Source organism: Elephantulus edwardii, unplaced genomic scaffold (assembly GCF_000299155.1).
Source record: "Elephantulus edwardii isolate Elephantulus edwardi_28Jun2011 unplaced genomic scaffold, EleEdw1.0 scaffold00094, whole genome shotgun sequence".
In the NCBI taxonomy this organism is placed as follows: Eukaryota; Metazoa; Chordata; class Mammalia; order Macroscelidea; family Macroscelididae; genus Elephantulus; species Elephantulus edwardii.
Genome location: NW_006399844.1, coordinates 9,260,925 through 9,275,844, shown reverse-complemented (window position 1 = coordinate 9,275,844; position 14,920 = coordinate 9,260,925). Strand labels below are relative to the sequence as shown.

Genomic DNA, 14,920 nt, shown 5'->3' with positions numbered 1-14,920 from the left:
GACAGTTGGTGCTATTCTCATGTTGGGGTATAAGGGGAGTAACTCCCAGATATAGATTATAGGATCGAATGGGAAAGGACAACAAAGGAGCTTTAGTCTGATGGCCCTGCTAGCTAGATTCAGAGAAAGTTTTGTTTTCTTTTTTTTAAAAAAAGTTACTTTTACATTGGTTTTGGCCTGTTATTGTATCCATTAGTTTTTTGCCTGAGATAAGGTGCTAGTTTTCCATTTCTTTATTGTCAGTTGCAGTGGTGACCACCCTGGGCACAAAAGAACAGGACCTGCCTGCATCCTGCATGAGGATCCTTTTATGTACTTTTCCAGGGACTAATCCTTCCTGTCCTTTCTCATACATACATACACTTATTTTCCCACACACACACATATATTGTTATGTATTTAACCACATAAAATGTATGATTCACTAGCGAATAAATTTCTGATGAAAATACTGTTTCTACTAGTACCAATATTGTACCACCTTCCTGAACACCTGAAAACATTAACAATTTTACTTAGTGACCAACATTAGACATCAAATCTGATCCCTAAATTGAAGGTCTGCAACTCTTAAGAGAACACAGAAAGTAGGTGATTCTTTTTGACCTTTCGGTAAAACAATCTGAGAAAAGATCCAAAAAGTGCAACTATCAATTTCTTCCCTTACCCAAGGAGGTAATGATAACAAGAGAAGAGTGAGCTGTGACACCTCTTCCTACAGACAGTAGGGAGTGGCAGTCAATATGGCTTACAGTCTGAATAAAACAGGAAGACCCAACAGAACTGCTCCTTATTCTCCTCTGGCCCTCTCTTCCTTAATTCTAACAGTGTCTTAAGGTGAGGAAAATGGGATTAAAATAAAAAATTAATCACCAAGGAAAATCCAGTTTTGCCTTCAAAGCTGAAGATCTCCAAATGCCATAAGAGCTGCCCATGGTGGACAGTGTTTGGTGGAGCTCCCAGTTTAAGGCAGGTTTGGAAGCAGGAGTGCATCCACTTCCTAAAACACATTCCTCTGGAAACTCTATAAACTTGGAGAAATGATGATAGTTATATAAAGGCTTCAGGCCTTTTATTCATAGGGTCACTATGAGTTATGCTCGACTTAATGGCAATCAACAACAACAATCCCTCCTGATTATATGCAAAACCATATATAGTATTTTTTTTTCCTGGTCACATCCCACTCACTAATTCATGACCCCATTCCAAATTAATTTTATTGAAGCCAAAATTAGCTCTTCAATTACTTAGAGAAATGTTAAAATCCCCAACTCTGGTTTCATCTGTTTTTTTCCTATAACTGTCAGTTTTTGTCACATTTATTCTAAAGCTCTGTTACCAGGTACCTAAACGATTCTTATGCCCTCTTGCCCTTTATTACTTAAGAAATGAGCCTCTTTATTCCTTTATTCTTCTCTTTCATCTGACAATAATAAATCAGTTTTCTTTTGATTAATGTTAGGTGTTTCTTTTTCCTTCCTTTTACCTATTTTCAAGTAGCTGTATCTTGGTATTTCATTTCTTGTTAGATCATAGTCGGGTTTTGTTCTTATCCAATGTAGCAGTTTCTTAATTGGAGTGCTGAGACCATTTTCATTTAATGGGATTATTGGTATGGTCACTATTTATTTCCTCTTTGTCCCTTTTTGTGTGGTTTCTTTTTGATTAATTTTTTAAAATACTCTTTTTTTTGTTTTACTAGTTAGCCCTCTCTCTTTGAAGGTATTGTTTATGGCTTTATTTTTTAAAGCATGGAATATGTTAATTAATAATAACCTTGTTAACTTATCACAGCCCAGTTTTTATTAAGAATATACGACTTCATGTATCTGGTGGCTTAGTGGTAAGAAGCGGATATACCAGCCCCAAGGCACACTGTTCAAATCCACCAGCTGCTCCTTGGGAGAAAAATTAGCAGTCTCCTCTTGTGATACTTACAGCCTATAAAAACCTGCTGTAGGGTTGGCTATGAGTCAGTTCTGACTCAACAGTACAGAACAGCATATACGATATAAGAACCTTAACAAAAGAACGCTTCTATTTCCTCACCTAGATTTTGAATTAACATTGTTACACATTTTGTTTTTACCTATTATTGTTTTAAACAATGATCTTTTAAACTTTTTGGGGATGAAAATGTCATATTTATCCACATAATAATCATTTCGGGGATCTTAATTTCCTTGTGTTAGACCCAGTTTGCTGCGGAGGGTCGAGGACTGCAGCCTTCAATATGGATTGAGGCTCAATGTCAAGAAGACAAAGATTCTCACCACTGAACCAATTGGCAGCATCAGGATGGATGGTGAAGAGATTGAGATTGTTCACAGCTTTGGTTTGCTTAGCTCCACAGTCAACACTCTTAGCACCAGCAGCCAGGAAATTTAAAGATGTATTATGATGCAAAAGTCTGTTGTTAGGAACGTCTCCAAAGTACTGAAGAGCAATGGTGGCACTCTGGAGACTAAGGTGCACCTGATACAGGCCATGGTCTTTGCAATCACTTGTTATGTGTCTGAGAGTTGGACAATGACTAGGGAGGATAGAAGGAGAATTGATACCTTTGAGTTTTGGTGCTGGAGAAGAGTATTGAGGGTACCATGGACTGCTAAGAAAACAAACAGATTCATCCTAGAGAGGGTTAAACTGGGCTGCCCCTTGGAGGCAAGGATTCTGAGGCTTCATCTGACATACTTTGGACATGTTGTGAGAAGGGACTGGTCCTTGGAGAGGGACATCATGCTTGGTAGGGTGGAGGGACAGCGTAGAAGGGGAAGGCCCTCTATGAGGTGGATTGATTCAGTGACTGGGGTAATCGGGATGGGTGTATATCAGAAACAGTGTGATTAGCACAGGAAAGAGCAGAGTTTAGGGCTGTTGTACATAGTGTCGCTATGAGTCACAAGTGACTTGATGGCACATAATAACAACAATCCTCTTTTTTGTGTAACAGTTTGGTTTTTTTTTCTTTTTCTAAATTTTTTTTTATTATTTTGTGTGTGTGTGTCTGTGTACTGTCAAATCGGATCTGACTGGTACAGGAGGAGATTGCCCCTCCTTCTCCAGCAGAGCATCTGGTGGATTCAAACCACGCACCTCTGGGGTTGCAGTGCAGCTTCTTGTCACTAGGCCACCAGAGCTCCCTTGTGTAACAATTTTATTAATATGTTATTCACATACCATAAATATTTTAATTCACTTGTTTATACCATGCTATGATTTTGGTTACATTCAGAGAGCTATGAAACTGTCATAACAATAAATTTTAGACACTTTTAACACTTTACAATGAAACCACCTACTCATCAGTCTCTTATTATCTCCCTTTCAAGTCCCCCAATGCTGGGTAACCATTAATCTACTTTCTGTCCCTATGGATTTACTGTTGTCAGTTTTGCTTTGAGTATTTAGAAGCTACATTGTTAGGGGCACAAAAATTTCCGGATTCCCTTCTGCGGTGCAGTGACGGTCTGGAGGTGACATAAGGACGTCAGCTTGTCAGCTAAGTTTAAGGAACGCAGTGAGTGGTTCCTTGCGGAACGCCATGGGGCCAGTGGTACCAAACCCTGGAGGAAGTGTTCATTGAAGTTCAAGTGCCACCAGGCACTCACGCCCAGGATATCCAGTGCGGTATCCAGAGTCACCATGTGTCACTAGCTGCTAAATCTTCAAGGACAAACTTTTTGATTGTACAATACCTGATGAGGGAACTTGGACAGTGGAGGACAGAAAAATGGTCCGTATTGTTCTTACAAAGATAAAAAGAGATGCAGCAAACTTCTGGAGCTCTCTTCTAGAATCTGAATATGCAGCTGATCCTTGGGTGCAAGACCAAATGCAGAGAAAACTTACATCGGAAAGATTCCAGAAAGAAAGCCCTGGTTTTGACTTCGGTGGAGCAGAAATCTTAGGAAACTACTCTAAAGGTGGACCAGATTTCTCAAATCTTGAGAAATGACTGCTATTTTTTTTCTTTCACCTCAATATTTTATGGATCCTTGCAGATGTTGCCAACCTAATCAAAGAAACATTGAGAAAAAAGGTGGATTTGTACAGTTAAGATTGGTGGACGATTTATCAACAATCTGCGTTATGCGGATGACACAACCCTGCTTGCTGAAACTGAAGAGGACCTGAAGTGCCTGCTGCAAAGTGTCAAGGACTGCAGCCTACAATATGGATTGAGGCTCAATGTCAAGAAGACAAAGATTCTCACCACTGGACCAATTGGCAGAATCAGGATGGATGGTGAAGAGATTGAGATTGTACACAGCTTTAGTTTGCTTGGCTCCACAGTCAACAGTCTTGGCACCAGCAGCCAGGAAATTAAAAGGCGCATTGCCATGGGAAAGTCTGCTGTTAGGGACCTCGCCAAAGTACTGAAGAGCAATGGTGTCTCTCTGGAGACTAAGCTGCGTCTGATACAGGCCATGGTCTTCGCAATCACTTGTTATGTATCAGAGAGTTGGACAATGACCAAGGAGGATAGAAGGAGAATTGATGCCTTTGAGCTGTGGTGCTGGAGAAGAGTATTGAGAATACCATGGACTGCTAGGAAAACAAACAGATTTGTCCTGGAGAGGGTTAAACCGGGTGGCTCCTTGGAGGCAAGGATTCTGAGGCTCCGTCTAACATACTTTGGACATGTGAGGAGAGACCGGTCCTTGGAGAGGGACATCATGCTTGGGAGGGTGGAGGGACAGTGCAGGAGAGGAAGGCCCTCTATGAGGTGGATTGATTCAGTGATTGGGATAATTGGGATGGGAGTGTCAGAGACAGTGCGATTGGCACAGGACAGAGCGGAGTTTAGGGCTGTTGTACATAGGGTCGCTATGAGTCGCAAGCGACTCGACGGCACATAACAACAACAACAATGAACTGCAAAATGCATTTGAAAATTGTTTTATGGAGTGCATTCAAATATGATTTTTTTCAAATATTATTTTTATAGGAAAACACCGTAATTATATAGTAACTATTCTATGAGAATATAGCAGCATTTTTGGACTTATTTTTGCTTGGCATGAAGTTTTATATGCTGTATTTTCCTAATTTCATATTTAACTTGCCTTTTATTAATAGAAATAAAAAAACAAACATGAGGGTTTGGATCATGTGAAATGGCAGGGTGATTTCAGAGAAAAGTGATGCAGAAATAACTTTGAATAAACTTTTCTAAATAGGACTTGTGTACACCTTTAACTAATGATTTAATTTCACAATGAGATGATTTCATTTAAACAAAACCTTTAAGGGAAAAATAGTCCATTGTATTTTGAGGGAGTTAATTTTGAAAGTTAAAGAAAATGTCTAAAAAAAAATAAAAATAAATTTAAAAAAAGAAAATATTTGTCTTTGTGTAAAATAAAGACAATGTTTTTGTCTAAAATGTCTTTCTTCCTTGAGAGATCATATTTTAAAAAAAATTGAAAAGCCCTTAAAAAATCTCAAAATTGAGTGTAGGTTAATACTAAAACAGCTAAGTGAATATGATTATTGGATAAGTCCTTTGTTAGTAGCAGTAAATAAATTAAGATCATTGATTTTTAAGTCTGTTTAAAAATTTTCCAGATTCTTTTATCTTCTTGATTCCTTTTTCATTATGAAATGATTTTCCTTATCCTGATAAAATTATTTGATCTGAAATCTACATCTACTTTTCATGATAGTAGTATAACCACACTGTTGTGTTTTGCATCTGGATCCCACAAATTGGTATCATTGTTGTTATGTGCTGCCCAGTCACCTGTGACCCATAGCAACCCTATGTACAGCAGCTCTGAACCCTGCCCTGTCCTAAGCCAGTCTCACTAATTTTTACTACTATCCCCATTACCCCCGTTACCTTATCGATCCATCTCATCTGGGGTCTTCCTCTCTTGTGTTGTCCCTCTACCCTTCCAAACATGATATCCTTCTCCCAAGACCTGTCTCTCCTGGCCACATGCCCAAAGTATATGAGATGGAGCTTCAAAATCCTAGCCTCTAAGGAGAAACTTGGTTTCGCCCTCTCCAAGACAGACCTATTTGTTTTCTTGGCAGTTCATGGTATGTTCAAGACTCTTCTCCAACACCACAACTTGAAGGCATCAATTATTATTATTCTGTCATCTCTAATCATTGTCCAGCTCTCTGAGGCATAACAAGGAATTGCAAAGACCATGGCCTGGAATAGGTGCACGTTAGTCTCTAGAATGACATCATTGGTTTTTAGTACTCTGGAGAGGTCCCTGACAGCAGATTTTCCCAATGCAATTTGTCTTTTTATTTCTTGACTACTGGTGATATCATTACTCCTCAGTAATTTGGAAAAGTCCTTGACTGAATATCTCCTGACTCCTGATACCAATTGTGTTGATTGTAAATCGAAGTAAGATAACTTCAGTCTTTTCTCCATCTATCATGATGTTGCCCACTGGTTCAGTGGTGAGAATTTTTTTCTTTCTATTGAGATGTAATCCATATTAAAGGCTATGTTCTTTGATTTCTCCAGCAAGCTCATCACATCCTCACTTTCAGCAAGCAAAGTTTTGTCATCTGTTTAATTACTGATGTCTTCCTCTGATCCTGATGCCATATTCATCATCATGGGATGGAATACCAATTGACATATGAAAATAACATGATATTTGGAGAAAAGATTAAAACTGTCAATGATTTCATCTTACTTGGATCCACAATCAACAGCATTGGTACTACCAGCAGTCAGATCAGAAGGTTATTGTTATGGGAAGTCTGTTATTAGGGATCTTTCCAAACTACTGAGGAATAATGATGTCAGATTGAAAACTAAGGTGCATCTGATTCAGACCATGGTCTTTTCATTCACTTGCTATGCATCTGAGAACTGTTCAACAAATAAAGGTGACAGAAGAATCTATACTTTTGAGTTGTGGTGTTGGAGAAGAGTAATGAATATCCCATGGATTGCCAAAAGAATTAACAGATATGTCTTGGGAAAAGTGCAGCCAGAGTGCTTGTTGGAGGCCAAGATGGTGAAGCTTCATCTCACATACATTGGGCATGTGATAAGAAAGACAATTCTTAGGATATCATGCTTGGAAAGGTGGAGAATGAAAGAGAAGAAGACCCTCAACAAGATGGATTGACTGACTGCATCAATGGGCTCATGTGTGCCAGAGTTGGTGAGGATGGTTCAGGATAAGACAGGGTTCAGATGTGATGTGTTGTTCATAGGGTCACTATGAGTCATACTCAACCTCTAAGACACAGGAACTCCCTAACACTACTATGCTCCTGATAATTCCATAATACAAAATTCCAACTTCTTTGGGCTTTGAGAAACAAGATTTCAAGAACAGAAACATTCTAAAGGAATTGTATTCAAGGAAAATGTTATTTCAGCATGCAGATACAATTTTTTTTGTGTGTAATATGAATCTTTTCAAGTTTACCAAGCAGGTGCCTTCCAGATATCTTGGCATAGACAAGCAAAGGCTGCCAACATGATATCCATTTGTTGAAACACTTCATTCCTTCACTTTCTAGAGTCTTGAAAGAATTTGTTTGCTAATTTGTCTTGAGCTTTTGGGCCAAGACCTTCAATGCACCTTGGGCTGCTTCTTCAGTTTCAGCAAGCAGGGTTGTGTCATCCGCATAACGCAGATTGTTGATAAATCATACACCAATCTTGACCCCACATTTCTCCTCATAGAGCCCAGCCTCCTGGATAATCTGTTCTGCATATAGGTTGAAAAGGTATGGAGATAGGATGCATCCCTGGCGTACGCCCTTCCCAATTTTGAACCATGCAGTGTTCCCTTGCTCTGTTCTGACGACTGCCTCCTGGTCCAAGTATAAGTTTCGCATTAGAACGATCAAGTGTTCTGGGATTCCCATTCTTCTCAGAGTCAGCCATAGTTTGTTATGATCTACACAGTCAAATGCCTTTGCATAGTCAATGAAACACAGATAGACATTCCTCTGGTATTCCCTGCTTTCAGCCAAGATCCATCTAACATCAGCTACAATATCTCTAGTACCACGACCCCTTCTGAAACCAGCCTGGATTTCTGGTAGTTCTCTGTTGATGTGCTGTTCCAGTCGTTTTTGGATAATCTTCAGTAAAATCTTGCTTGCATGTGAAATCAGTGAAATTGTTCTGTAGTTTCCACCTTCGGCTGGGTCGCCTTTCTTTGGGATAGGAACAAATATCGATCTCTTCCAGTCAGTTGGCCAAGTGGTCGTTCTCCAGATTTCTTGGCACAACTTGGTGAGCACGTCCAGGGCAGCATCTGTTAACTGAAATATGTCAATTGGTATACCATCTATTCCTGGAGCCTTATTTTTGGCCATGTCCTTCAAAGCAGCCTGAACTTCTTTCATCACCATAGGCTCTTGCTCATATGTTGTTTCATGAAATTCTTCTGTGTTTTCCAATTCTTTTTGATACAGTGACTCAGTATATTCCTTCCATCTTCTTTTAATACTTCCGGGATCATTTAACGTTCTGCTGAAAGCATTGTTGATAAATCGTCCACCAATCTTGACCCCAGATGAGCATAATTAAATATTCTGGGATTCCCATTCTTTTTTTTTTCTTTGAGAAATGCAAATGTTTATTCACATCCTTCTTAATGTTAGCCACAGTTTAATATGATTCACATGGTCAAATACCTTTGCATAGTCAATAAAACACAGATAAATATCTTTCTGGTATCCTCTGCTTTCAGCCAAGATACATCTGACATCAGCAATGATAGCCCTGTTGCCACAGCCTCTTGTAAATTCAACCTGAATTTCTGGCAGATACTGTTTGAACTATTGTAGGATACTTTTTAGCAAGATTTTACTTGTTTTTTAACAACCAGTTGTTTGGTAACCTCCACATTCTGTTGGATCACTTTTTTTAAAATCACCTTTTATTAATCAGATTGCTGTCCTAGTTTCCTGGCTCAGCCTTGTGGGCATGTCCAGGACTGCATTTGTTTGTTGAAATATTACACTTGGTTTTCCATCAATTCCTGAGGCCTTATTTTTTGCTAATGCATCAATGCCATTTGAACTTCATCCTTCATCACTATTTGTTTTAAAAATCATATTCTACTTCCTGAGATGGTTCTATGTCTTCCAGTTCTTTTTGGTAGAGTGACTCAGTGTTTTCCTTTCACCTTCTTTTGATGATGCTTCCTGAAGCGTTGGGATTTTGCCTATGGCATCCTTCAGCACTTTAGATTGAGGCTTCAATTTATTTTTAAGTTCTTGCAAATTATTCCTTTTCTGTTTTCTAATCCAGCTCTTCTCACATTTCATAACAGTACTTTTGTCTTCTTGGGTTGCCCTTTGAAATCTTCTGTTCATCTTTTATTTCAGCCATTTCCCCCTTAATTTTTGCTTTTCAACTTTCTAGTGCAATTTTCAGAGACCCTTCGGACATCCATTTTGGTCTTTTCTTTCTCCTTTTTCTTCATAATGACCTTTCTTCATTATTAATATCCTTGATGCCATCCCACAACTCATCTAGTTTTCAATCATCAGTGTTCAATATTTCAAACTTGCTCTTGAGATGGTTTTTGTGTTCAGATGGGATAGATTCAAAGTTGTATTTTGGTGCTTATGAACTGGTTTTCATTTTCTTTAGCTTCAATTTTAACTTGCACATGAGTAATTGATGGTCTGTTTCCCAGTCAGTACCACACCTGGTTTTAACTGCCTTTATTGAGCTTCGCCAATGATTCTTTCCACAGATATCATCATCTTGATTCCTGTGAGACCATCATATGGGGTCCATGTGCATAGTCACTGCTAGTGGTTTTTAAAAACAATATTTGCAAGGAATAAATCACTGATTGTACAAGGTTCAATCTTTTCATCTCCAGCCTAATTTCTGTCACCAAGTTCACAATTTCCAACTACCAGGCCTTCTTCTTTGTTTCCAAATTTTGCCAGCAAGGGTAATAAAGCAGAAGTTAGAACATATGAGTGCTAGGTCCATTTTTACTTCCTCTCACTTTCTATTGTGACTTGGACAACTCACTCACTCTACGGAAATATTTTTCCATTTATAAAATGGCATAATATCTGTACTTGGAAGCTCTGGTGGCCTAGTGGTAAGGAATTATGTTGTCAAATCAAAGGCATGCAACTGGATTTACCACCTCTGAAAACCTGCTGGAAGGTGAGCTATAAGTCAGTCCTGACCCGACGGTACATAAGAGCAACAATATCTGTACTATATACTTTATGGGTGTTCTGGTGGCTTACTGGTAAGAAGCTGTACTTCAGTCTCAAAGGCATATGACTTGAAAACACATAAGAAGAGCCAGGAGAGGGAGATTTAACAAACTTTAATACTTTAAAAAGTATTATTGGAACAAAAATTATTGGAATCCACCAGCTGCTCTGTGGAGAAGAATGAGCAATTTCCTTTCTGTGTGATTTACTGCCTCTGAAAACTCACTGGAGGTTCAACTATGGCACACAATAACAACAACATACCTTCTCAGGAGCCCTGATGGGGTTGTTCTTGGAGATCTGGGCTGTTCACCCAAAGGTGGTGCTGCTCTGGTGCTTCTAACCTGCCAGCAGGACTCGGAATAAGGATGGGAAGTCTCCTCCCATTGCAATTTGCAGCCTCAGAAACTTGACAGTTACTGTGAGTAGTCATCAATTCAAAGGCAGTGAGTGAGGTCTTGAGCTTCCTATACCTCATAGGTTACTGGGAAAATCCAATGAGCTAGTATGTGAAAACACTTCACACAATTTAAAGTGTCATGGAGATGTTTAAGTTAGCTAGTTGCCATTTAGAAGATATAAGCTCCATGATAATACTTTTAAGAGTAGCAGTCTGTTAAATCTTCCTCTCCTAGCTACCTCAAGTGTTATTTGTATTCACAGCAAACTTCTCATGTATTCCAAAGTCATCATATGTGCCTATCAGTTTAATATCTCTAAGAACATTGTTCCTAGAAATATTGCTGCAAATGACCTGCAAAGCCCTCTCTCTTCCAAATATGAAAAAGGCTCGTGGGTTAAAAGTGGATATGCACTGATCTAAGAAATGAAGACTGGTAATAACACTGCCGTCTTATCAGAAGAGGTTAAAAAGGGAGCTCCAATCTCAAATTACAAGACATTTGGAACACATCACATTTTGTGAACCAAATAAAGAAAATGCAGTTTAATTTCCCAAAATTTATTAAAAATGGTCTCTGTCATCAGATATCTTACTGCAAAGATAGAATCATGCAACAGAGCAGTAAAATTTGCTCTAATATTAAATTTACACAAATATAAATTCTCTATGCTGTTCTTGAACTTGAGTTTTTTTGCAATTATGAAAAGTGTTTTCTTTTTATCCCGAGTCACGGACAAACATTTCTTCAAGACTTTCCATACATCACAATGGCTTTGAAGTTGTTAAAGCCAGTGGACTAGAGTGAGGGGTGTGAGGGCAGGGGATGTAACATTCAGATAAGTCTTTGAAAAAATAGAAAACAATTCCCAAATCATTTCTTAAGATCTTTATTACTTGGTAGCCGTTTGGTGTAAAAACTACCATTTCTCTTCCCCAAATCCTCTGTTCGTTTCTCTCTTGTTCTTTGACATTTACCACTCACTCAGTCAATTATAACAGCCCCATGGCAAATACAAAGTTCAAACTCAAAGGTAACTTTTCAACATATTCTATAATATCCTAAGGACGTACATGAATATATTTTTATAATTTTCCCTTAGCACTTTTATTATTATAACGTGTTGAAGTGAGTGAAGGAGCAGATTATGTCTAAGTGATACTGCTTTCTAATTGGAAAGATTTTAGAGTAGAGAAAAGTGAGTTTGAGAAGGGCATTATTCTTTTCCTAACAAGTTTTCCCCTGGCATTTTTGCATACACATATGTATCTGTTTTGGAGGGCAATGGAGGTCTGATAATACTTTTTGCTTTAGTCTTTAGCTCGACTAGAGCGGAACAGATATGTGACCAGTGGTATAGATATTCGATGACAATATTACCAAAATTCCATACTTCAATTCGGGAGTGATCTGCATAAAAAAAAAAAGATTGGATAGTTGTGTTACTGTATTATTGTGGATTTTCATTATTAAAAGTCTTTCTGTGTTCTGATTAAATTCTTCAGCTATGTTTTAAATTAAAACCATAGCAGAATCGTATTTAAATATTTACTTACAAGAAAACAAATAAACTATTTGTATACTAATAGAATATTACCCAGGGATTAACAAGAAGCTACACACATCATTATGGATACATCTCAAAAACATATTATTGAGCACAAAAAGTTGTGACAATAAAACAATTAGAACTTTAAAACAGTTTTAAAACTTCATATAGTCATAAACAAGTGGCAGAAGTGAGGAAATTATGCATGAAACTTATAAAAATCAAGTTAATATCTCTACAGAAGCAGAAAAGAGGATAGTATTCACAAGGGGAAGTAGAAAGCCTTAACTATTCCTGTAATGAAAAAGTTGCAAGGGAGCTCTGGTGGCTTAGAGGTAAGAAGATGCATTATAATCCCAAAGGTACACAGTTCGAATCCACCAGATGCTCTGCTGGAGAAGAAGGGGCAGCCTCCTCCTGTACCAGGCAGATCCTATTTGATGGTACACACACAAAAAATAATGATAAAATTTTAAAAAAAGTTGGGTTGAAATATGGCATAACGTTAAGGTTAGATACAGCCTGGCAATTACTAAGTAAGTATTGTCTCTGTACATATACAGTAGGGAGTTCTGGTGGCCTAGTGGCAAGAAGCTGCACTGCAATCCCAAAGGCATGCAGTTCGGGCCACCAGCTGCTCTGTAGATGGTACACAACAACAACAACATACATCTATATTAGAAGTATTTCCTAATTACAAATTTTGGAAGGAGGAGTGGCATCCACTTCCGTAATAGCTTGCCTCTGGAAGCTCTATGAACCTGGAGAGAGGAAGAAAGGCACCCAAGCATCGAGGACTGTCCTATAGGGTCGCTATGAGTCGCCTGTGACTCGATGGCACTTAACAACAACAACACAGTTACAAATTATTTTAAGATATATAATCAAGCTATTATATACACACACATTTCCTTTTACTGTGTTTCCCTTAATTGTGCTTCTCAGATTCTGTTTTTTCAAACAACAATTTGAAGGTTTGTGACCCTCTACATCAGGCAACTCCACAGGCGCCATTTCCCCACAGCACTTTGTGTCTCTGTATCACATTTTGGTAATTCTCACAACATTTCAAACTTCTTCATAATACTATTTTCCACTTCATAGATTACATTTTAGTGTAAACACAGTTTGTGCAGGCATTGGGGGAGGGGGGGAATTGTGTGACTAATTTTATTGCCATCTTTACTTTATTCCATGGTCTGGAACCAAACAGCGATATGTCCAAGCTCTGCCTGTATGTTTGTTTGTTAAATTGCAAACTATTAAACTGTCATTGGTAAAAGTAGGTTTTTTTCCCCTCCATGAGTCAATGACTAAGAATGATACAATGAGCAGAATAGATACTTTAGACAGATATGGGTTTTAATCTTGGCTCTACACCGAGTAAGTGTGCTCTTGACCAAGTCAAACGGCAGAACATATTTCCTCATCTATAACCTCAGAGTTGTTAATGAAGATCAATAAGGGGGAAAACCCCCATACAAAGATCTGTCACAGAGTAGATACTCAAGAGATGCTCATTACCTGCTGGTTTTCTCTGGGGTTCCCCTTCCCCAGGTCAATGTTTTAGTCATTTTTGCTATTCCTACTATCACTGGCATTTTGGGAAGAGTGTAAGGTCAGAGAAAGAGAGGAAGACCCTCAACAAGATAGACTGGAACAATGGGCTCGAGCATATCAGAGCTCAGGCTCAGGATAGGGCAAAGCTAGCTCTGTTGTCCATAGGGTCACTATGAGTCACAGTAGATTTGACAGCCCCTTGACAACAGCCCAGTTCCTAGAGCAATTGCTAAATTGAATGGAATTAAAATTAAGTTATAATCAGAAGAAGTTTAAATATCAAAGTCTTCCATATAATAACTCAGTAATCATAAGGAAAATTATGTCATTCACAGATACGTATCAGGGAACTCTGGTAGTAAGGAGCTGTGCTGCCAATCCCAAGGCACTTGGTTCTAATCCATCAGCTACACTGCAGGAGAAAGACATCCTCCTCCCTTGCAATTTATTGCCTCTGAAAACCCTCTGGATGGTTAGCTATGGATCACTTTAGACTCAGTGGGACATAACAACAACAGACATCTATTAGAATTACTCCTGACTAGGAAACAGGAAGTGTTTCCCCCTGTCTTCTACAGTTTTGCAAGTATTAGTCCGTAATAATGGAGGAAAGGAACATAAAATGTAAAAAAAAAAAATTTACACATCTCAATTTTTGTTCAAGGCTTAAAACCTGGCTACGATTAATTTTCTAAAACTCACTCACTTTGATAAACACACACACACCGACACTGTCTTTTCTCATTTAATTGTTAAGTGTTCAGTAGATGTTGAATTTAAACCACATTAAATTATGGAATAATTGAATTAGGTATTTCAAAAACGAAAAATCTTTCCAGATGAGAGGCCAGGAACATTAGTGACAATAATGAACAAAAAGAAAAACAGATGGCAGTAATAAGAGCCATTACATTAACAATACCCGATTCATCTTTTTTTATAGATAATTTTGACACTTGTATTCATTATAATTGATGCCTCTTTATATTAATTAGCTTCCTGGAACCTTTATAAAGTAAAATGCTATAGGTGTCCAAAGGTTATTTTGTTTATCTTTGTTATTGTTCCAATGTTATGAATCTAAATTAAATAGAAGTTCACCTTACGACACTCCTAAAATCAGTCCTAACTAATTCTTGAGACGTAACAGCTCTGCTACTTCTCCTAGCTCTTAATCTGTTCTTCCCGAAACCCCATTAAGAGCTGTCTGTTC

The 14,920-nt window shown here is 38.2% G+C and overlaps 1 protein-coding gene and 1 pseudogene across 1 annotated transcript in view; one reads left to right on the top strand and one right to left on the bottom strand.

The window, feature by feature from the left end:
* Window positions 1-1,826: 1,826 nt before the first annotated feature.
* On the top strand, window positions 1,827-3,961 carry LOC102856073 (annotated as a pseudogene).
* Window positions 3,962-11,814: 7,853 nt separating this feature from the next.
* EFCAB5 (EF-hand calcium binding domain 5) overlaps window positions 11,815-14,920 on the bottom strand; it is a 114,698-nt gene continuing 111,592 nt past the window's right edge. Inside the window, exon 20 of the mRNA XM_006891079.1 lies at window positions 11,815-12,008. Within this exon, the coding sequence (XP_006891141.1) occupies window positions 11,815-12,008 (194 nt within the window). The remainder of the gene's footprint in view (window positions 12,009-14,920) is intronic.